A 21,918-nucleotide genomic window follows, 5' to 3' on the forward strand; every position below is an offset into this window, starting at 1 on the left:
AATCCAGCCTCCCTAAGCCCACTTGTCACCAGCTCTTTCCTAACTCACCCCCAGCCTCTTTGCTACCTCTTTGTCACCTTCAACTGGTGCCTGGTGACAAGACAGGAGCGACGGAGCAGGAGAAGGGAGAGCCCTGTATTGCCCCTATTGCCTCCCAGTTTTCCCTCCTGGGAAAGCCTGGCTCTGAAAGTACCTGTGAGCCAGCAAACACCTCCATTTCCCCCAGATCCCCAGCAGTGTGGGAAAATCCACACTGAGACGCTCTCCTCCCCACCCGCCTGCCTGCTTTCCCAAAGGCCAAATGGATTTAGAGGGAAATCATCTCTTTGGGACTCTCCTGGATGAAAGGGGAGATCCTGAAGCATCCTCAAGGCTTTCCACCAGCCTAAAAAGCAGCTTAAAAAACCTGCCATTGCTCCGCATGGTTTTCATCAGCTGCATCAACACTCTTGGGTTTAAACCCCATTCCAAGCAGGACTTTCACCTGCTCCAGGGATTTTTGCTCCTTTCCAACAGATATAGCCAGAAATGCCCAAAACAGGGTGCAACCCTTTCCCTGGGATGCCTGGGAGAGGAAACAGCAGCTGGGCTCTGGCTGCTCCTCTCTGGCACGCGCTGATCCACCGGGTTCGAGCAGATGGAGCAGCTGCAAATCCCCCCATAAGCCAGGGAAGGGACTAATCTCCTAGAGGACAAATCGGTTGGTGAGTGGGGGAAGCTTGACATTCCACCTTTTCCTCCCTCCTCAGGCAAAGGCAAACCCAGCAGGGGTCCCAGAGGGCTCCCAGCATCCCTGAGGGCAGAGGAGGCAGCGCTGGGGCTTCGGGTACTTGCTGGAGGCCTGGTTTGGGGACACAGGTCCCAGCAAGCTAAGCCTTAGGTGCCCTATGCAGGGAGACACAGCAACTGGTGTATCCTTGAGGAAAACCACATCTGGTGAGCTCTTAAAACTTCCAAAGTGCTCCCAAGACACAAAAGGCTGAAACTTCTTCAAGACTGAGAGGTCCTTGGTGGGCACAGGAAGCTGGAGGAGCAGCCAGGGGCAGGAGACAGACCACGCACAGAGGAATCCCTGGTCCTTCCTCACTGCTGGAGAAGGATTAGGTCCATTGGAGTGGGCTAGTTCAGATCCTCAGGATGGGACCTGGAGAACCAAACATGCTCCCTCTAAAAGGATTAGGAGTGATGTAACGTGCTGATATCACAGCACTTGTGTCAGCACCGAGCCCCACAGCAGATCCCACCAGGGACATCACCCACAGCCACGCTGACCCTGCATCCTTCAGAAGAGTGTTTCTGCCCAGAAGACGCCAAAACAGAGGTCAGCCCAAGGACACACAGCCTGGGCCTGCTCCTACTCCTGGGGCCATCCATAAGCAGCCAACTCTCTCCACCTCATTTTCCTTCTGCACCAGAGGCCACGGAGAGCGAGGAGATCAGCAAATTTGGTGCCACCCCCTGTTCTTCTGGGTTGTGTTGTTTTATCCTTTCATCCTTTTTTTCTTCCCTTGCTTAAGGGCTGGAAAACTCCTCCTGCATGCTCTCAAGGGATAAATGTCTCACCAGATATCATCAGCTCTACTCAGAAAACTCTGAGGTGGGAGAGCGGATGAGGACGGGCACGATAGCTCTCAGAAATGCTTGGAAGGAGAATGCTGCAACCCAGGGAAAGGATGGAGAACGTACAGGCTGGGATGTGTGGCATCTGGGTATGGACTGCACCCTGATTCTTGGATGGAGGAGCACAGATGGCCAGCAGAGCCTGGTGAAACCCTGGATGAGGTGTAACACCCATCAGCATGGCACAGCATCACTCTGCCCCTTCCCTGGGGAACCACACCTCCCTGGCACATGCAAGGGAATGTCCTGGGAGAGAGAGGGTGAGCCCTCGGTGTGTCCCTGGGGACCACGGCCACTCAAGCTGTGCGGTCAAATACAGGTAACTTCAAGTCCCTCACTCATCCATCCCCATGTCCTCGAGGGGGAACATTGGGAAAATCCCAAAATTTTCTTTGGGGATCCCCAGAAAAACACATTTTCCAGGTGGGGAAACTGAGTCAAAGAGGAAAACCCCATGGAGAGGCTTGCCTGCCCCATGGAGACACACCATCACAGGGAAGGGCTTTGTTTCCCAGATATTCTGGGGTCCCAAAACCATTGCCTTCATGTTATCAATCCAGTAAAAGCCTTTAAATAGGGAATAATTTCCTTATTTTAAGGAAATACGGAGGCACAGTGAGTGAGTATCTCTGAAGGTCTCTGGTCCAGCTCCTGCCCCGAGCAGGGTCACTCCAGAGATGGATTAGGCTGCCTAGCATGAAATAATTCCACCCTGAAACCTCAAAACTTCTTCCAAGCCCTCAGTTTTCTGCCCGCACAAAAGGGAGGAGACATTCCCTGGATGCCCTCACCCACTGTCATCACCAAAAGTCCTCATTTTCATCCTTTTAGGAGCACAACAGGTAGCAGGGACCTCATCATAGATCATCCAGCTTCCCAACATCACCTGGATAAAAGGAGACTACCCCATGGTGGTGCCCACAGTGATTATGTCCCCATGCCCATGGTGGTGTCCCCATGTCCGCTGTGCCCACGGCGTCGATGTCCCCATGCCCATGATTGTGCCCCTGTGCCCATAGCAGTGTTCCCATGCCCCCTGTGGCCATGGTGGTGGTTTCCCCATGCCCACATTGATGGTATCCTCATGCCCTGTGCCCCCTGTACCCATGGTGGTGATGTACCCCTGCCCAGGGTGGTAATAGCTCCACGCCATGGCTGTATCTTCATGCCCACAGCAGTATCCCTGTGGCCCACAGGCCATGGTAGTGACGTAGCCACACCCACAGCAGTGTCCCCATGCCCACAGTGATGGTGTCTTCATGTCCCCATGTCCATGGAAATGCCCACAGTGACAATGTCCCCATGTTCCCATGCCCACAGAGATATCCCCGTGCCCACAGTGATGATGTCCCCACGGTCATGGTGGTATCCCCATGCCCACAGCAGTGTCCTCATGCCCCCCCGTACACGGTGGTGATGTCCCCATGCCCACAGTGATGGTGTCCCGTGGCCATGGTGATGCCCCCATGCCCCCCCTTACACAGTGGTGATGTCCCCATGCCTACATTGATGTTCCTGCACCATGGTGGTGGTGTCCCCGTGCCTGCTGAGGTCACACACCACCCCTTGGCAGCACGGAGCCAGTCTGGAATGGCCTTGCCACCAGCCTGTGTGACCTGTGCCGGGGAGGAACATGCCACCATCACACAGGAGTCCCCTGGACAGCCGTGGACCCGTGGTGGGGCCATTCCTGCCTTCTTACCCCCGGAGTTGGTTCCTTGCGCAGCACAATGTGGAGGCACATCTGGCGGTGTTGGGAAGGTGGAGGTGCAGCTGGGCAGGTGGCTCTTTCCCTGGGGAATAAAGGGATGAGAGTCAGGCTGTTATGGGGCAAAAGCAGCCTCCAAACAACATGTCCTGATGTCCCAACAGCAGGTCCTTATCCCGGGGACACCCACACATCTCCATGCTGGAGATGTCATCACCCCAGTTCCCTAAGGATTCCCTAAGGATGAGCAGGTCCTAGATGAAGCTTTTCCCCACCCAGCTGACCAGAACCCGCTGAGGCACTTGGATTTTCAGGAAATCATCACCTTGTGCTGGGAAAGTGGGGACAAGAGAGTTTGCTCCTTGGTGGCAGGGATTCATGAGTCATCCTCCAGCCGCTGCCCTTGAAACAGAGCCAGAAAAGCTTTTACCCAAAGCAGCCAGCAATAGGATACCAGAGTTGGAGCTCCAGGATTAACCCTTTCCTGGGAGAAGCTGGCTGGCTGCCCTCCCTTGCAGATCCTTTCTCCTCCTCTGGTCAGTGATGAGTTTCCCCACTGTGTGCACCCATCAGGTTGGTGGAAGTGATGCCAACGAGTCCCCTGGCAAGGTCGGGGAGAGGGGCATGCCATGAGACCCCAGTGCTACTGCTGGACTAAATGGGGTTGGAAACACATGCCCCCCACCTGGGGACCGGCATTTCTCTTCCACATGTCCCATCACAAAGCCTGCCCAGCAAACGGGACAATGTTTGGGGTTCACCAAAGGGAAAAAGCAACTAAAAAAAAAAAATAAGGTGAAAAATTTAAAGCACTTTGTTTCACTGCTTTGGGGGGAAAGCTCTTGATTCCTGCACTCCTGAGGCCTTGCTTCATTTAGGAACCTGCCAACTATCCATAGTTCTGATGGGATCCCCATTGATCAGTGTGCCAATTCTTGATAGGCTTTTCCCAAAATAGGGGGAACCAGCCTGCTGGAAAATCTCATATTCCCCCCTTGACAGAAAACAGGTGCCTGTGGAGGACAGGTGGGAATTTCTGTGTTACAAGGAGCATTTCTCCCTTGCAGTCAGACAGGGAGGTGACAGCACCCACCTTTCCTGCCAGCCTGATGAAAATGGACCTATTTCTACAATGTGGAAAGGTGGGAGCCTCAACCCATGGCTGTGCCCATGGGCATGAGCATCACTGAGCTGGGACAGGGTAGGAGGATGAAGGATGCTCCTTGCCCTGAGCTGGGAGTGAAGGTCCATCCAGGGACACCATGCGTGCAGGGCTGGCTGCAGCAGCCCAACCTCCCTGTGCAGGGCCCCAAACAAGCCCAGGCTCTCCTGGGGCCATTGTAAGGAAAAGGGAAAGGTGCTGGGAGTTACACTGGTACCCACTAACCTGGGCTGGAGCCTCCTGCCACAGCCCCATGGATCCAGGGCTCTCCACGGGGAGCCAAGCATCATTTGACCCACCCCAGCAGCCTGGCAGCAGTTTCAGCACCTGCATGGACCTGCCCTGAACGTTTAAATCAAGCTCAGACAGGGATTTCCCTCTCGCATCTTCCCACGGGCCACTGCGGAAATGCTCCTAGAAAGCACGGATTAGGTCACAGAGATTTTAGGTGCTTTCTTCACCTCCCACGGGGTTCTCCATCCCCACTCTGCTTCCTTACAGTCTGCACTGGGGGCTGCTATCCATTCCCTCCATCCGCAGGGATCCCTGTCCACCTCCCAGCCCACCCAAGACCCTGGGTGCAGTGCCTGGTGTATCTCCTACCAGGACAACTCACTCCCTTGCTACTGCATCCCTCAGGATGCACAGATGCATCTTCAGATCCTTCACAAGGATGAAGAGCATGAACCGTCTGCAGCTGGAGGCCTGGAAATCCTGGGACACCTGCCCCGTGCCACCTTCACCCCACACCCTGAGCACCATGGGAGCCCCTGGGGCATCACAGTCCCAAGCTGCCCCACCTGTCCTGGGTTCTCTGGGCACAAGGCTGGGGGGATGCCCTGCAGCACAAGGCTCTGCAGCATTCCCAGGGGGCCATGCAGCATCCGCACAGGGTGGGGACACTCTGCAGCGCAGCCGATGCTGGAGGATGCTGCACAGGGCTGGGCTGCCGCAAGGATGGGGCAGCAAGGTCTCACCCAGACCCTGGGAGGGCTCGCTGGGAGGAGATGGGCAATAAATGCTGCCCCAGGATCAAGATCTGAATAAACTGACCCCTTGAGCCTGCTCCGTGCGGAATAGGGGTGATGAGAGATGATGGGTCCAGTAGGGAGGGGCAGCAACCCCAGTGCAGGGCATCATGTGCTCCCTTGAGGCACATACTGATGAACCAGCCCAGTGATCTAGTGGGTGGCATCCATGCCCATAGCAGGGGGGTTAGAATCAGATAGTCTCTAAGGTCCCTTCCAACCCAAACCATTTCGTGATTCCATGATTCTATGATGATTCTAATTTTGGAGGAAGGACACAAAGTCCTGGCTGGGGAACTGGGCTCCCAGGAGATGATTTGCCCAGCCACAGGGGAAGCTGGGAGGCCTGGGACCCCTTCCTCCCCCCGGCAATGGTGGTGCTCGGTGACCAGCACGCCTGGAGCCTGGGCTCATAAATGACCACAGCCTGACACTAGTGGGACCCTGTGGATGCTCACACCCGAAAACCAGTAGCCAGGGGTCAGAAACACCCACTAGACTGACACTGATGGGACCCCACGAGATGTTCCCTCCCAAAAGCCATGCAGCATCCCCGTCGTCACCCATCCCCATGCACACTTCTCCCTGCAGTGGCGAGTGGGGGTGTTTGGAAAGATGCTCCCCTTGGAGACCCCCACTTGTCCCCGGGTGGAGACAGCACTTTGGGTTTGTTTCGGCAGAGCCAGGGAACATCCTAAAGCTGGGAGCCAGGGACAGAAAACTCCAAGCAGCCTCGAAGAGCCGCCCAGCCGGGGCGGTGGCAGCGCACGGGGGGCACACCTGGGGACGGGGGGACACGGGGGACTGGGTCGGTGGGTGCACGCCCTCCCGCTTCCCGGAGTGATGCCGCACCGGGAGCCGCCTCGTCCCGCTGCTCCCACTACCACACTCATCCGCTTCTCCGCGTGGGGGACCCTCCACCCCCGCTCCAGGTACCGGGGTGCCGGGGCAGCCCCTCTGGCACCGGCAGCTCCGTCCCGGGGAAGGAGAAGCCCTACCTGTGTCCGGACGGACCCACGGACGGGCGGACAGACGGAGGGAGGGCTGGGGCAGGGGTGGGGGAGCAGCAGGGGCGGCGGCAGCCGGAGCCCGGCGGGTGCGCCCAGCCCGGCCCCCAGCCGTGCCCAACCCCTCCGGCTCTGCCCGGCCCCCCGACTTCCTGCCCCTGCCCCGTCCCTTCCCTTCCCAGTCCTAGTCCCTGCCCCAGTCCTTCCCTTCGCCTGCTCCTGGTCCAACCCGTGCCCTATCCCATGACTTTCCTTTCCATCCCTCGCCCCAGACATTCCCTTCCCTGCATCAACCCTTCCCTTCGCCAGCCCCTGCCCCAGTCTCTACTTCCTTCCCTTCCCGCCCCAGCTCCGGCCGCAGCCCTTCTCTGACTCTGCCCTAGCCCAGCCTTTTCCTTCCCTGGCTCTACCCCAGCTACTCTCCTACCCCAGCTGTTGCCCCTGCCAGGTCCCAGCTCCTGCTCGTGCCGCATCCCACACCCCTGTCCCTATCCAAACCCCTGCTCCCGTCCCTTACCCAGTCCCCGACCTCCCCCTGTCCCTGCCCTTCTCTGGCCCGGCTCTGCCCCTGCTCCAGCCCTTGCCCATGTCACAGACCCTGCTCAAGCCCCAGCCCCTTCCCCAGCACCAACACCAGCGCCCTGTCCCAGCCCCTGCCCCAGCCGTTTGTGCCCCTAAACCTGCTCCTCCCCAGCCCCTGCTCCTGCCCTAGCCCCTTCACTGCCCTCCCCCTGCTACAGCCCCTGCTCTTGCCCCTAAACCTGCTCTGCTCTGTCCCTACCCAGCCCCTGCCCTGGAATGGCTGTGTGGGGGTCCCAGGTGACACTGCTTAGGGTGACTGCCCCAGGGCGGTGACAGTGGCATTGCCCGGATGCACAGCATCACTCTGGACCCCCACCCTGAGGTGTTCTTGCGCCCAGATCCTTCTGCATATAAGTAAGGGACCTTACCCTGCCACCATCCTGGCGATCAGGGATGGAGACACAGATCCCACTTGCCCCGGAGAGGTACAGGGTGGGGACAGAGAGCTGTCGGACACGTGGTCTGGCCACCCTCCCTGGGACCAGCTGGGGGGCTCAATGGGACTGGAAGCCTCTGGGTGGGAATATCGCAGGCTGGGGTGCGGCTGCATGGACCCCTCACAGCCTGGGCGGGGGCGGGGAGGAGGGTGTGGGTGTGGGTGGGTGGGTGGGTGTGCGCGCGTTACGGTCTCCGGACATCTGGGATCCTGCTGCCGCACTTCCAGGCAGGAACATATAAATATTTCAGCGGTATAGCCGAGCCCTGTCAGGTTGCATTTGCTTTTGGCAGGGTGAGTGCTGGGAGAGGGGGAGGAAAGGCGGGGAGAGAAGATGCCCTTGGACGATGCTCTCTGAAGATGCGTCATCTCCCGGGAGATGGGGCACCAGCTCCGGGACCCGATTCTCGAGGGGCGCCACCTCCACTTGGCTCCCCCTCTACGGATGCTCTTCCCTTCGGGAGAATCGCAGGGCCGTAGTTCCTGATGGCCGGACTCACCCCATAAGCAAATCTTGGGGGCTGCTGCCAGGCTGGGCGGGGGGGGGATGATGAGAAGATTGGAGAATTTTGCTTGGAGCACAGCAGGCAGCGGCGCGTTCAGGACTCTCTGGGATGTGGCACACCCCAGACTGCCCCCCGCCCCAAAAAAGAAAAAAAACGGAGAGACAGAGATAAATCCAAGCAGCTCAGGGGAGTTAAATCAGTGGAGGGAGCCAAGGCGGGGTGGAGGGGGGGGAAGGGGCGGCAGCGTCCTCCCGGGCCCCGCAGCCCAGAGGCCACAATGGATGGGCGGGGAGCTGACCCCGGCTGAGCGGAGCTGGAGAAGGGGGTGTCCTCCCCCGCCCCGATACCTTCGGAAGCTGATTTGCCCCTATATCGGGCACGGAACTGCCGGCGTGGCTCGGACGCGGGGGTGGGCAAACTCCTCCTTCTCTGCCAACTCCTCCCCTTCCTTCCGCACGCTGCCCTCTGGAACTTGTAGTCCCTGCGCTGCCCTGCTCATGGGGCACGACTACATTTCCCGAGGGCCCCCCACATCCTCCTCCTCCTTTCCTGGGCTCGCTGTGAGTCCGGCGAGGGCAGGAGCGGGGAGCCCCGGGATCCCAGCGCCGCGGCCGGGCGGGTTCGGCCCGCAGCCCCCATACTCGCCGCCCACCAGGTACGGGGGGTGCCGGGGGTGGGGGGTGCCCCCGGGGTACCCGCGGCTTCGGGAACGTGAATGCCCCCGGAATGCTGGGCATGCGGGGTGCCCCCAGGGTAGCGCTCTGTTTCAGGGAGAGCCGGTGCCGCGCACCCCCCGCCCCCCCAACACCCTCCTCTACCACGTGCCCCCCAAACCACCCCGCAGCGCCCATCCCTGGGGTGCTGGGGCCGGGGGGGGGGAGGCATATAGGTGCCCACACGGTTGGAGAGGGTGCGTTTTGGGGAGCTTCCCACCCCTTGCTTTAGGGAAGGGGACTCGCGCTCCCCAGTTCTGCTTGGCAGCTCCCCACAAAACACATCGTGCTTTGGCAGCTTCACTTCTGTGTCACCGACGCGCGGCTGGGGGGAGAGCATCCCTTGGCCCACCCGGGGCTGTCCCCTCTGGACTGTGGTGGCCGTGGCTCCACGGGAAGCTGAGCCAGAGCTCGGCGACCGACGTCGCCCGTGGCCCGCGTTGACAACGGCATAGCGTGACAGTGATCCGTGACAGTGATCCGTGCCAAGGTCACACCAGGATAACCCGGCAATAAGCAGGTTCACACAGTGATAGCGGCCCCTGCTCTGCTCGTCTCCCTCCCCTTCCTTCCCCTTCTCCCCCCTGCTCCCTCTCCCACTCCCTCTTCTCTCCTCTCCCTGGCTTGCACCAGGGATGAAGGATGGAGCATTCCCTGGGACTCAAACCCACTCACTTTGAGCGGGGCAGTTCCATGGATATTCTCTAGAGGTGGAACTGAGTCCAGCCAGATGGATTCTGGACTGGAGTCCCTCCATGTGTGGGGACACACCTGCTGGGAGTTAGGAGCCAGTCCCCCTGGCACTGGAGCAGCTTCACGGGGCTGCATCCTGGGTTTAGTGCAGTTGGTTTCCTTTGGGGCAGCAATGAATGTATGTATCCATCCTGGATGGACATGACAGGAAATGCGGTGCAGAGGGTGGCAAACATCCCATTGGGGTCCAGGCACATGTGGCAGGGGCTGACCCACAGCAAGTGGCTGCTGCAGGTAACGTCCACAGCCCATCCTGGATGGACATGACAGGAAATGCGGTGCAGAGGGTGGCAAACATCCCATTGGGGTCCAAGCACATGTGGCAGGGGCTGACCCACAGCAAGTGGCTGCTGCAGGTAACATCCACAGCCCAGCCTGGGGACAAGCAGGTGATGGGGCAGAGTCCAGGCAGTGACCTTGCATGGCATGGTGCTGGGGTGGGTGCTTGAGTGGGGTTGAGCCCCTGATCATTGCCCCTTGCCCTTCCTGCCGCAGCAGGGGAGCCAGTGCTCCAGCCAGTCTCCGAGCCAGTGCTGGCTCACTGGCTGGCAGTGAGTGAGCGCTAAATCCCTGCCCTGGTCCCCAGGGATCTGTTTAAGAGGTGGGGGCTGTTTGCCCACCTGCGAGGTCTGGGACATGTGTGTTTTGGTGATGCTCAGCCTCCAGCACTGATATCCCATGGGAATGCCTCTGGAGCGGTGAGTCCTCACTGGGGCAAATGGGCACTTTGCCTCCTGCTGCTGCTTTTGGTGTCAGTCACAACCAGCTTTCCCTGGCTCATGTTCCCATTAGTCATGTTTGTTATGCAGCGGCATGGGGAGGCTCCAGAGGTGAGCCCCCCAGTCTCACCATGCAGGATCCACGGGGAACACAGACTGGGACCATGGACTTGTTTTTTAATGACCATTAGTTGTTCTGCAATTTGCAGGGTAATCAGGTTTTTAGACCTTGCTCCCGTGGCATGGATTGGCACACGTGGAATTTTATGACATGAAAAGTACTGTCAGTGATCTGTTGTGGGAGCGGGGAGCACCCAGTCCAGGCCTTCTCCAGTCACTTCCCTCATCCCGTGACTGCTAATCAGGTCTCCTGGATTTGAGCTTTTAATCCTTCTCTGGACCGTGAATCTCATGGCATTTTGCATTCTCCCCAGGCTGGGCATCGTGTCCCGCCGGGAAGAGCCAAGGGGCAGCCGCTTGCCTGTGGCTCAGCTAAAGTCCTGCCAACTACCCAGCTACTGTATAACACAGCGGCCCCGTGCCCAGTGTGCACATTAACTCGCTTCCACAACCAGCACAGTCCCGGTGGTTGCTGCCATTCCCCTCCGGAGCATTCCCGACACAGAGCATCTGCATCCCCCTGGGTCTGCAGCTCAGAGGGAAGCATTGCTTAAGGAAGCTCTAAAACCCCCCTGACTCTTAAAAGGGAGGAAAAGGAGGTGCTAGGGTCTGAGGATGCCCCACTGTGGATCCAGGTGCTTCGTGCATCCAGGCTCCGGATGCACATGATTTACAAATGTCGCTGAAATGACCCCCCCTGCTTTTGCACAGCGAGACGCATGGCTGCTTTCTTCTTCCCAGAACACCTCCTGCGGAGAAGGTAGTGGTATTTATTTGCCTTGCGATTCTGGAGGAATTTGAGCCCCCGCCAAATGCTGCTTTTTCCCCAGAAACTGCAGTGCCGTGGTTTTCCATGCATTCAAGAGCGCCTGCAGACAGAGAGGGGCCGCCTGGTCCGGCAAAGCCCGTGTAGCTGATGGCTCCCAGGATAACGCTGCTGTCCTGCTGCAGAGCCATGCCCAAGAAGGATGATGGTGCCAAAAAGCCGGCATCAGAGACGGTGCCGGACCAGCGCTGGAAGCTACAAGTCTTCTACCTCTGCTTCTATGGCTTCATGACGCAGATCCGGCCTGGGGAGAGCTTCATCACCCCTTATCTCCTGGGGCCTGACCAGAACTTCACCAGGGCAGAGGTGAGACATGGGCACCCTGTCCCCCACCCTGGGGTCCCCCTTTCCAGCTACTGTCACCACCCTGGGGCTGCCCAGAGCATCCGTCTGTGGTTCTGGGGTGCGTGGGGGGTGTCATGTGCCAGGCACAGTGGTGTGGTGACTCATGGTGGTGCTTTCTGGGGGGAGAAGGTGGTGAGGAGTGGGTCCCTGTCTCACTTGGCTGTGAGGTCACCCTGTCTCCTAAGTCCCAGGTTCAACCTGCCGTGGCATAAGACCTCGTGCCCAGGCTAGCAACTGGTCAGGGTGAGGCTTGATCCCTGCCCACCTGAGCAGCCTGTAAGATGGTAGGGGGTTGCCAGGCTGGGAGAAGCCTCACCCCATCCCACCGGGGAGACCTTTCCATGCTGGCACTGTGCACTGCTGGGCTGCTGGCAATGATGGAGTTAGACAAGGAGGGGCCACATGTCATTGTCCCTCGACCAAGGGATGCTGGCCCCAATCCCAGCCAGCTGCTGTGTCTGTGGGAACGCTGCGTCCTGGCGTGGGAGGGGGCTGAGTCTCAGCCAGACCCCCAGCCGAGCACGCTGCTGGTCACATTCCTCCCTGAGGAGGTGCTGCGATGGAGGTCAGCAGCTGGTGCCCACACAAACCACATTCCTCCAGGCTGGGGGGCAACCCCAAGGATGTATCCAGTGCTGAGCCCCTCCTTGCCCACATGGCAGGTGACCAATGTGATCACGCCGGTGCTGTCCTACTCATACATGGCTGTGCTGGTGCCCATCTTCCTGCTGACGGACTACCTGCGCTACAAGCCAGTGCTGGTGCTGCAGAGCCTGAGCCACATCTCCATCTGGCTGCTGCTGGTGTTGGGCACCTCCGTCCTGGCCATGCAGCTGATGGAGTTCTTCTACGGCATCACCATGGCTGCCCGCATCGCTTACTCCTCCTACATCTTCTCCCTTGTTGCCCCGTCCCGCTACCAGCGGATGGCCAGTTATTCCCGCTCCTCTGTCCTCATGGGTGTCTTCACCAGCTCGGTGTTGGGCCAGCTCTGTGTCACCTTGGGCACCGTCTCCTTCCTCACACTCAACTACGTCTCCTTGGGCTTTGTCAGCTTCGGCCTCATCCTCACCCTCTTCCTTGAACGGCCACGGCGCAGCCTCTTCTTCAACCGGCCTGGGGGGGCTGGTGACGGGGCTGCATCCACGGAGCTAGACAGGATGGCTGACGGGGATGGCAGGGGGGGAGCACGGGGCTGGAGGGACACGGTGCTGTGCCGAATGCTGTGGGAGGTGGGAGCATTGGCCAGGCAGCCCCAGCTCCGGCTCTGGTCCTTGTGGTGGATCTTCAACTCAGCTGGGTACTACCTGATGCTGTACTACGCACACATCCTCTGGAATGAGATCTCTCCCACCACGGACAACCGCCGGGTGTACAACGGAGGGGTGGATGCTGCCTCCACGCTGCTGGGTAAGCTCATGTGGGATGGGGACACTGGAGATGGGGGCGGGACACCCTCATCCTGCTGCATCCCCTGGGAATAGCTGGGGACAGTGGGGATGTGAAGGGACACTGCATCCCACTGCGTCCCTTAGGAATGGTGGTCCTTATGGAATGTTTGGGAATGTAGGGGGTGGTCTGGCTTTAGAGATCACGTGATCATCACTGGGCTGGGTCCCAGCCTAGGCCACGTGGCCCCTGAGGTGCTCATAGCATCCTTCATCCCTCCTCAGGGGCCGTTGCCTCCTTTGCCGCTGGCTACGTGAAGATCCGCTGGACACTGTGGTCAGAGCTGGTGATCGGAGTGGTGACGGCATTCCAGGCGGGGTTGCTCCTGCTCATGAACTCCACCACCAACATTTGGTTGTGCTATGTTGCCTACGTCCTCTTCCGTGGCTCCTACCAGTTCCTGGTTCCAATTGCCATGTGCGTGGAGCCCCTGGGGATCTGCTCCCACCCCGGCGGCTGGATTGATTTCAGGGATTCACCAGTGCTCCCATTTTTCCCAGTTTCCAGATTGCTACCTCCCTCTCCAAAGAGCTCTGTGCTCTGGTCTTCGGGGTCAACACCTTCTTTGGCACCGTGCTGAAGACCATTATCACTGTCATCGTGGCCGACGAGAGGGGCTTGGGCTTATCTGTGCATCCCCAGGTAGGGATGGGGGGGCATCTAGGATGGAGGTGGTCCCTGAATGGTGTGGGATGAGGGCAGGGCTTCAAGTCTTGTTCTTTCCCCCCTCCTCTCTTCCAGTTCTACATGTATTTTGGTTACTTCACGCTGCTGGCCGTGGTCTACCTGCTGGCGGCCGTCGGTGTGGGCATCCGGCACAGCCGCCGCAGGCAGCTGGCAGAGCTGGCCTTGGCCAAGGAGCCGTGCCAGCGCCCCGTGGAGATTCCAGCACAGGAGAAAAGCCCAGAGGCAGGCACCGTGTGAGCCTGAGCGCTGGCACCATGACACCATGGCTGGCTCCTGGCTCCCTAAGTGAGCATCGTCATCATCACCGTGTGGTTGGTCTCCTGTCCCGCTGCTGGTCCTCAGTGCTGGTCTGTTGAGGGTATAACCCTCGGGACATGTTTTCTGCTCCATGGAGACAGGGCTGTGCCCCTTCCAACCCCCAAACACAGAGCACCATGGGATACCACACAGGGATATGGATGGGGACCCCATCCCGCTACATCCCCATCATGGCACGGAGCCAGGCTACAAGAGGATGTTTCTTTATTCAGTGCCTTTAGAAAATGGTTTATAGGACACAACCAACAACAAAAAAATAATATAAAGATCCACAGGCTTTAAATTGCATTAATTACACAAAATACAGTAGACTGTAAGAAATAAAGACCGTGTGACTCGCACAGCTTTTATGGTAATAATTTCCATACAATAACAAAAAAAAGCTAGTTACAGATTTCTCTTTTTTCTTTCTTTTTTTTTTTTTTTGGTTTTTTTTTAGCACCTTGGATTTGCCCACACCAATTCTAACCAGTTTTGCTGCGCCTTCACCATTCAAGCCCAGCAAAGGTGGCATGGGGAAGGGAGATGGCAGTGCCTGCCCTTGATACCACACGTACTCAACACACACATGCACATAAACACACACCAAGGGCACATCTGGCCAAACATCAGGGCCACCCCTTCAGCCCAGTACCTGTTCTGGGCTGACTGTGGCTGTACCTGGGCTGCAGGGGCACGGACAGAGGTCCCGAGGGTGTGTGGAGGGGATGGAGGAGACCAGACCCCCACCAGAGCTCTGCTGGCTGGGAGGTGGAGGTGAGGATGATGATGGGATAGTCTACCTGGGGAGGAGGGAGACCATCTGAGGGAGCCCAAGCACTGCCACGGGACAGTCCCTTGGGTGGGATGCCAGGATTTTGGCTGGAGAAGACCCCATGGCCCCAGCAGCAGAGATTTGGGTCCAACGCCAAGCTCTTGGTTGAGGACAGTGTGGGGCTGGGGTGCTGGTCAGGGAGCCCCCACAGGCTCTTGGGGAGGGCACCTGACATGGCAGCTCTGAAATCTCCCTGTCAAGCAGCCTCCCAGCCAGCCATGCCAAAAAGAGCATCCAAGCAAGTGGGGGAACAAGCTGAAGTGGTTAAATATTAGGAGTTAGAAGAAGAGTGAGGGGAGGAGGAGGAGGAAGGCAGCCAGCTCATGGCTGCTCTGCCCTGGGTGGCACCCAAGCCCCTGCCGATCCAGGGCAGGGGCCATGGCAATACTCTTTGGCTTCAGGTCTGCGGGAGAAGAAAACCCTGCGGGGCGAGAGCAGGCACGTGGAGGGAGCTGAGGACCCCAGGGGTGCCGGGGTGCAGGGTCCCCGCCCCTCCCTGGGGAGATGGGGGTACCCAGAGGATGGGAGGGTGGGTGTCACTTTTTGGCGGCGGTCATGAAGCTGTTCTCAATGCAGAGGACGATGAAGGCGTGCTGGCAGCTGCTGGCCACCTGCTCCAGCAGTTTTCTGGAGGTCAGTGAGGAAGCCTGGCCGGTGATGGCGCGCTCCTCCGTTCGCCACGTCTCGCAGTAGCTGTCGGGCAAGCGCCGGCCCTTGGCATCCGAGCCGTGCCACACACTCTTCTGTGGCCTGGAAGGATGAAAGGTGGGAGGCTGCTGCTGCACCCCCCATGCTCCAAACCCCATTTCCCCATTGCTCAATCCTGAACTCACCATCCCGCATCCCGCAGGACATCCCGGCCGTCGAAGGAGAGGATACGGGTGCCGGCTCGCAGCGGAGCCCCGCTGCCTGTGAAAAGGGCTTCCCAGTTATTGAAGAGCACTTCATCCTGGTGGGAAGAGTTGGAAAATGGGGGAGGGTTAGCCCTACCTTCCCCCCAGGAGCATCCCAGGAGCTACAAGCCCCAGCAGCCTTCGGGAAGAGGAGATGCTTCATGGATGAATGGGGGCTTCCTTGGCAGTGGTGGGTTAATGGTTGGACTCAATAATCTTAGAGGTCTTTTCCAACCATAATGATTCTATGATGCTGTTCTGTGATCCCTTGGAGCTGATGGAGTGTCAGGAAGGGAATGGGGACACACCTACCCGGAGGTTGACGATGGGGACAGCGGCACGGTCGGCCCTGCGCACGATGCTGTAGAGATCCTGCAAGCGTGAGGAGAGGAAGGCGCGGAAGGTGCCGGCCAGCCCGACCTGCCGGGCTTGCTGGAAGCACTGGAAATCAGCGCCCCGGATGCCACGCATGCCGCCACTGAGGGGGGTGTTCAGGGCCACCAGGTGAAGCTGTCAAGAGGGGACAACAGGGCTTGAGGGACATGGCTTTGGCCACCATCATCATCTGCCCTCGGCCAGCAAATGGCACTCACAGCGGGCTGGAAGTCCTGGTGCACGTGGGCAGCCACGGGAGCCGGATCCGGCTGGCGGTGGATGTAGTAGCTGTTGAGGAGCTCGTCCTGGTGGTGGAGCAGGGGTTGCTCAGGCAGGCGGTGCTGGTTGGCCACCACCTCATCCCCACGCCAGGGTCGGGCAGTGGGGGGGGGGACATGGTTACGGAGGGGGTGCAGGGGCCCGTGGGGCTGCGTGCCAGCGTAGTGGAGGGTGGGCGGCTTGTCGTACACCTCGTTGTCCTGAGGAGGGGGAGACAGGCTGAGGGGTGGTGGTGGTGCCCCAAGTGGGGATGGAGATGGTTGGGGATAGAGATAGATGTGGTTGGGGATGAATGGAGACAGGGGTGGAGATGGAGGTGGTTGGGGTGGATGGAGATGGTTAGGGATGCAGGTGGAGAATGCTGGGGATGCATGGAGACGGGGACAGAGATGGAGAATGCTGGGGATGGATGGGGATGAAAGTGGACATGGTTGGGGATGGGGACTGAGATGGTTGGGGACAGATGGAGAACAGGATGAAGATGATTTCAGATGGAGATGGTTGGGGATGGGATGAGCATGTATGAGGATAGAGAATGGGGATGGGATGAGGATGTATGAGGATGAAGGATAGGGATGGAAATGGGGGATAAGGGTGGGCATGGGGAACACAGGACTCACCAGAGCTGAACTGGGGATCAGGTTGTGCTCCTCCAGCTGTAAGGGCATGACACATCAGATCCCAGGGGCCCCCTTCTTCTCTTCCTCGCACACAGGTGGGGGGACCCCCGAGCATCACTGAGAGTCACCACCAAACCCCCAGGGTGGTGCTGTCTGCACTCCCCAAGAGCCGGGTGCTGCAACCCAGGATGGGGCTCCTCTCTGGCCCCCCCTACTCACCAGCACCCGTCGGAAGCCCCCGCGCAGGCGGACGTAGAGCTCTTGCCGGTCAGTCAGGAAGATGAGGCTGCCCTCGGGCAGCTCATGTGCGGCGCTCAGCATCACCTGGTATGTTGGCATGGCACGGAGCTGCGGGCACAGCACGGCGGGGGGCTCAGGGACCAGCCGTCTGGCACACAGGCAACACCCTGCCCAGAGCCCTAACTCACCCCCAAGCATAACCCGCTAGTGCCTGGTGGTCCAGGGGGTCCTGGTGGTCCTGGGGGTCCAGGGATGCTGATAGCTATGAGGGGAGAAGGGTGAGATGTAGAGGGATGCAGCATGGGGCAGGATGCAGAGGTGCAGGAAAGGGTGCATCAGATGCAGCAGGGAAGGATGCAGTGGGGGGCAGGGAGGGATGCTAGGGTACAGGGAGGGATGCTGGGGGATGCAGGGAGAGATATAGGGATCCAGAGACAGATGCCAAGGTGCAGGAGGGATGCAGGGGGGTGAATGGAGGGATGTGGAGGTGGCACATGGAGGGATGCAACAGGGCAGGTACTCACCTTGTCTGTGGGGACCTGGGAAGGAGGGTGGACCAGGGGGGCCGGGAGGGCCAGGGGGGCCCTGCCGCCCCTCATATCCAATACCAGGGGGACCCTGAGGTCCAGGAGGCCCTGGTGGCCCGACAATACTGTCCCCCTTGGGACCCTAGGTGGAATGAGAGAACATCCCTTGTAGCAAAGCCCCCAGGGATGCCGCCCCCCGTCATGCCCCCCTTGCTCCCTGCCCCGTGAGGTACTCACTGGCAGCCCAGGGTATCCCTGGGGCCCTGGAGGCCCTGGCAGCCCGGAAACACTGGGATTGTAGAGTGGGGTGCTGCCCGGCTCACCCTTCTCACCCTTGGGACCTGCATCTCCCTTGTCACCCTGTGGGATGGCACAACCTTAGGGTGAGTGGCCAGGGCACACTCCAATACCCCAAATCATGCTGGGTTCCAGCCACCAGTGTGCAAAGGCCTTACCCGCAGGTTGGTGCCAAAGTGAGTCGGGTCATAGGTGAAGTGCCCTGTGAAAAGAGGGAAAGGAGAGGAGAGCAGGGATGGGCACGAGCCACCCCTTGCCCGCCTCTGTGTGTGGGGACCGATCACCTACCTGGGGGCCCTGGGGGTCCGGCATCACCTTTCTCTCCCTTCTGTCCTGGGAACTGGTGGAGACCTATGGGCAGCAGCAGGGATGCCATCTCAGAGCTGTAGCATCCCAGCTCGAAGGGACCGGGTTTGCCCCCAGTCCTGTCTTGCTGAGGTTCCCCAAACTGCCCAGATGGGGCTGGGAGAAGATACTCCCTTACCAGGAAACGCTGGCAGTGCAGGATGGCTGGAGTCACTGAAGGTCTGTGGAGATGCAAAAGAAGTGGCTGCAGAGACAGCAGCATCCCTGGGGACCCCACCTCAAAGCTGGTGACAGTCCAATGTGCTAGCCCCAGACAGGAGGCACTGGGGGACCCAGTCACCAGCACCTCCATCATGCTGACTGTGTTGTTACTCACATTGCCACTGTTGTAGGCTATGCTGCCAGGTGGCCCAGGGGGCCCAGGAGGTCCTGGGGGTCCTGGGGGACCCTGTAGAGGGCAAGAAGATGTGTCAGGGTCCTGCAAAGTGGACAGTCCCCACCATGGGGGGGGACACCAGGGCCATGCCCTGCTCCAGAGGGCCAACCAGCCCCTGAGAGAGGGAGACACGTGCCCTTCGCCTGAGAGATTGGGGTCCTCAGGGAGACCCTTGTTGTGTTTCCCCCACTCTGCAGGGCCAGCAGCCGGGGGGCTGCAGCAGTGCTCACCCGCAAGCCCAGCACATCTGCGGGGTCACCCTTCTCACCCTTCAGCCCATTCATGCCAGGACGTCCCTGTGGATGAGCAGCACAGATGAGTCTCGTCCCCGTCCCCCTGCCAACCCCTGGTGTCACATCTGATGCTCCAGAGTCACCTATGACACCCTGGTATTGCCTCTGATGCCCCGGCATCACCCCATCCCTCAGGGACACAGCAGGGTTTGGGGTTCAGTGGATGAAAGACATGCAAACAGGGAGCAGGGATGGGGTGGAGGCGATGGCTGAGGAGACAAACAAACCGGGAGCAGGTCTTACGGGTCTGCCTGGAAAGCCGATCTCTCCCTTCATCCCTGCTTGTCCCTGAGGACCCTGGAAGGGAGGGAAGATGAGGATGCTTAATATGGGAGCACCCACTGTCCCCCTTTGCCCAGGATCATCCTTGTCCCTCCCCATAGGATACAAGGAAGATGGTGACGGTGACTTACTGATGGTCCCATTGGTCCCTGCAGCCCCGGCTCCCCCTGCAGATAATGGAGAGGGAAAGGGCATCACCACCAGGACTACTCAGCAGCTGTCACATGGGGATGTGACCCCCGTTCCCACCATGCCCCCACCTTTTCTCCTTTAATCTTTGCGGTGACCACGGTCCCATCAGGGCTGATGATGACACCGGGTTCCCCCTTCTCCCCCTGCAAGAGAGGAGGAGGTGCAAGGGGACATGGAGGGGCCAGGCTCCCTCCTGTGCTAGGGCTGGTGTCACCAGCAGGACCCGGCAGCCAGCTGGGATTGGGGCCAGAAGTGTGACCACCCCATGGGGCAGAGGTGGCCTGGAGCAGTTACCTTCAACCCTGGGGAGCCCTGGGGACCAGTTGACCCCTGGTCTCCTTTTGGTCCCACTGGACCCTGCAGGGAGGACACAGAGCCCATGTCATTTCCACTCCACCAAAGGCAGACCCCAACCCCCTCCTCCATCACCATCACCCTGCAGCAAAGCGCGGCAGGACCAGCAACCAGAGCTGTCACCGAGGCCACCCCTGTGGTCCCCAGACGTGTCACTGACTCACCGGGAAGCCGGCGTGGCCTGGTCTGCCCTGCAGAGAGAAGCAGAGATGCTTCTAAGAGCAAACCCCCTCTTTCCAAAAAACAGGGTGCCCTCCTGGTATCGCTGAGGGGTGGGCATGGGTGTCAGGAGGGCACCTACCTCTGGACCAGGAAAAGCCACCAAAGACTTCTGCAGAAAGAGACAAAATGAGGTTTTTCACTCCGATCTTTGCTCTGCAAGTCAGAGCTCCTGGAGAGGTCTCCCTCAGTCCCCCCACATGATGGCTGCTGGGAACACCCCTTCCTCCCCCCGAGGTTTAATTTCCCCCAACTGTGCTGAAGCCAGGTGCCACCACTTACATCTTCACTTGAGAGAGTGATGACCTGTCCAGGGGGACCGGGTGGCCCTGGGGGGCCGGGCAGCCCCACACCATCTTGTCCTCGCTCTCCCTGGAAGACACAAGCCATCAGCCCTAGGGCCACCACCAGCCGATCCCCATCCCCAGCATGGTGGCACCTACCTTCTCACCAGGGCTGCCTTGGTCACCTTTGGGTCCCTGGAAGGAGAAGCAGGCAGGGGTGAGCTTCCTGCTTGGCACCACACGGAACCAGACTCTGGCTCACAAGAGGAGACGCCCTCCCACCTCCAGCTCAGCACCACCACTGGCCACCCCACTCTGCCTCTAAGGTCCAGGCAGCGAGCCAGGCTGAGACAGTTTTGCGTGGTGAGTGGGGTGGCAAGGTGATGAGGACAGGTCCTAAGGTGTAAGGGCACCCCTGGCACGCAGTGAGCCAGGTCCCAAAGCAGGGAGGAGGAATTTCGGCTGCTGGAGATGGAGCTGCTGCAATCAAGGGTGTCCTGCCAGCAGTGAGGGGGCTTTTGGAACTGGGAGGCTGATGCTCATACCTGTGGTCCAGGGAAGCCCTCCAGGCCTGGACGTCCATCCACACCAGGCATGCCAGCATCTCCCTGCAATGAGGAGTGGGAAAGAGAAGGATGCAGTAGGGAGCAGCCAGCCCCAGGTTGGGGAGCAAACCCAGGTGCTGGCACACAGCCCATCCCAATCTCCCCATGCTCCTACCTTTGGGCCTGGCAAGCCGGGCTGTCCAGGGCTGCCGACCTCTCCCTGCAAGGAAAGAGGTGTCAAAGCAGCAATCCTAAAGGCTGCCTGTAGGTATGCTGCAAGGATGGAGCCAGGGTGAGAAAATGTTGCAAGGCTTCCTCACCTTCGCCCCTGGCAGTCCTGGCAGCCCCTGCAAGCAACAAGGAGACCATGAGCATCGCATGATGACAGGGGGCACGATGGCAGGGAATGCCCCAGGATGCCCAGGATGGAGAGGGCAAGAAGACGCTACCTGTGGCCCTTCAGGTCCAGGTGGTCCAGGGGTGAATGACAGCCCCGAGCCCTCCATGTCACCCTAAATTGGGGGAGAAAGGGCTGAGCCGCGTCTGTCCCCAGCTCCAGCTCATCCCCCCCGCCATCATTGCAGTGACCACTTACAAATCCAGCCTCGTAGCCTGGCCCTGGCGGTCCCGGGGGCCCGGGAGGCCCTGGCTGCCCTCGGGGTCCGATGGGCCCAGGAAGGCCAGCTAAACCCATTTCTCCCGGCGGTCCTGCTGGTCCCATTTCTCCTTTGTTGCCCTGCAAAGGGGACAACAAGGGGACAGATGGAAGGGGACAATGGTCCCTGCCTGGAGCCTGCAAGCAAGAGGCAGTACATCCCTTCCCAAATCTTCTTTGGGACAGGACACAGATGCTCTCCACGATGCTCTCCTGTCTGGGGGCTTTGTGGGAAGGGGCACTGCCCAGCTCAGGTATCTTTCATCCCACCAGCTCCCCATGTAATGTCCACAGTGGCCACCAGAGGCTTGTCTAAAGTCATAAATGT

At 59.5% G+C, this 21,918-nt stretch overlaps 3 protein-coding genes across 9 annotated transcripts in view; 1 reads left to right on the forward strand and 2 right to left on the reverse strand.

The window, feature by feature from the left end:
- PCBP3 (poly(rC) binding protein 3) overlaps positions 1 to 3,406 on the reverse strand; it is a 52,328-nt gene extending 48,922 nt beyond the window's left edge. The window contains exon 1 of the mRNA XM_064660321.1: positions 3,323 to 3,406. The gene's annotated coding sequence lies outside the window, so the exon portion shown is untranslated. The remainder of the gene's footprint in view (positions 1 to 3,322) is intronic.
- Positions 3,407 to 8,534: 5,128 nt separating this feature from the next.
- SLC19A1 (solute carrier family 19 member 1) lies at positions 8,535 to 14,320 on the forward strand. 5 transcript variants are annotated; one of them, XM_064660317.1, is made up of 6 exons: positions 8,535 to 8,704; positions 11,096 to 11,486; positions 12,188 to 12,935; positions 13,199 to 13,391; positions 13,475 to 13,616; positions 13,716 to 14,320. In XM_064660317.1, the coding sequence occupies exons 2-6, from the start codon at positions 11,271 to 11,273 to the stop codon at positions 13,896 to 13,898; spliced, it is 1,482 nt and encodes a 493-aa protein (XP_064516387.1). In that variant the 5' UTR covers positions 8,535 to 8,704; positions 11,096 to 11,270; the 3' UTR covers positions 13,899 to 14,320. The 5 variants fall into 5 exon arrangements, with proteins under 5 accessions (XP_064516387.1, XP_064516385.1, XP_064516388.1 ...); XM_064660315.1 differs by having other exon boundaries at positions 11,185 to 11,486; XM_064660318.1 differs by lacking the exon at positions 8,535 to 8,704 and adding an exon at positions 9,061 to 9,282.
- COL18A1 (collagen type XVIII alpha 1 chain) overlaps positions 14,167 to 21,918 on the reverse strand; it is a 38,128-nt gene continuing 30,376 nt past the window's right edge. For all 3 annotated transcript variants that reach the window (XM_064660309.1, XM_064660307.1, XM_064660308.1), the window contains 27 exons: positions 21,531 to 21,671; positions 21,385 to 21,447; positions 21,256 to 21,282; positions 21,111 to 21,155; positions 20,936 to 20,998; positions 20,550 to 20,585; positions 20,389 to 20,478; positions 20,189 to 20,218; positions 20,052 to 20,078; positions 19,828 to 19,890; positions 19,602 to 19,676; positions 19,473 to 19,508; positions 19,303 to 19,356; positions 18,997 to 19,062; positions 18,707 to 18,778; positions 18,509 to 18,551; positions 18,313 to 18,375; positions 18,183 to 18,226; positions 17,965 to 18,087; positions 17,725 to 17,869; positions 17,389 to 17,462; positions 17,180 to 17,308; positions 16,961 to 16,996; positions 16,280 to 16,540; positions 15,999 to 16,196; positions 15,627 to 15,742; positions 14,167 to 15,543 (listed from right to left, as the gene is read on the reverse strand). In XM_064660309.1, the coding sequence (XP_064516379.1) occupies positions 15,330 to 15,543; positions 15,627 to 15,742; positions 15,999 to 16,196; positions 16,280 to 16,540; positions 16,961 to 16,996; positions 17,180 to 17,308; positions 17,389 to 17,462; positions 17,725 to 17,869; positions 17,965 to 18,087; positions 18,183 to 18,226; positions 18,313 to 18,375; positions 18,509 to 18,551; positions 18,707 to 18,778; positions 18,997 to 19,062; positions 19,303 to 19,356; positions 19,473 to 19,508; positions 19,602 to 19,676; positions 19,828 to 19,890; positions 20,052 to 20,078; positions 20,189 to 20,218; positions 20,389 to 20,478; positions 20,550 to 20,585; positions 20,936 to 20,998; positions 21,111 to 21,155; positions 21,256 to 21,282; positions 21,385 to 21,447; positions 21,531 to 21,671 (2,334 nt within the window). In that variant the 3' untranslated portion in view covers positions 14,167 to 15,329. The remainder of the gene's footprint in view (positions 15,544 to 15,626; positions 15,743 to 15,998; positions 16,197 to 16,279; positions 16,541 to 16,960; positions 16,997 to 17,179; positions 17,309 to 17,388; positions 17,463 to 17,724; positions 17,870 to 17,964; positions 18,088 to 18,182; positions 18,227 to 18,312; positions 18,376 to 18,508; positions 18,552 to 18,706; positions 18,779 to 18,996; positions 19,063 to 19,302; positions 19,357 to 19,472; positions 19,509 to 19,601; positions 19,677 to 19,827; positions 19,891 to 20,051; positions 20,079 to 20,188; positions 20,219 to 20,388; positions 20,479 to 20,549; positions 20,586 to 20,935; positions 20,999 to 21,110; positions 21,156 to 21,255; positions 21,283 to 21,384; positions 21,448 to 21,530; positions 21,672 to 21,918) is intronic.

This window comes from Pseudopipra pipra, chromosome 7 (genome assembly GCF_036250125.1).
Source record: "Pseudopipra pipra isolate bDixPip1 chromosome 7, bDixPip1.hap1, whole genome shotgun sequence".
Taxonomy (NCBI): Eukaryota; Metazoa; Chordata; class Aves; order Passeriformes; family Pipridae; genus Pseudopipra; species Pseudopipra pipra.

Coding starts and splice junctions, on each gene's coding strand:
- SLC19A1 (XM_064660317.1), top strand. CDS start 11,271: ATGGCTCCCAGGATAACGCTGCTGTCCTGCTGCAGAGCCATGCCCAAG. Junction 12,936..13,198: donor TGCTGCCTCCACGCTGCTGG/GTAAGCTCATGT, acceptor ATCCCTCCTCAG/GGGCCGTTGCCTCCTTTGCC. Junction 13,617..13,715: donor GCTTATCTGTGCATCCCCAG/GTAGGGATGGGG, acceptor CCTCTCTTCCAG/TTCTACATGTATTTTGGTTA.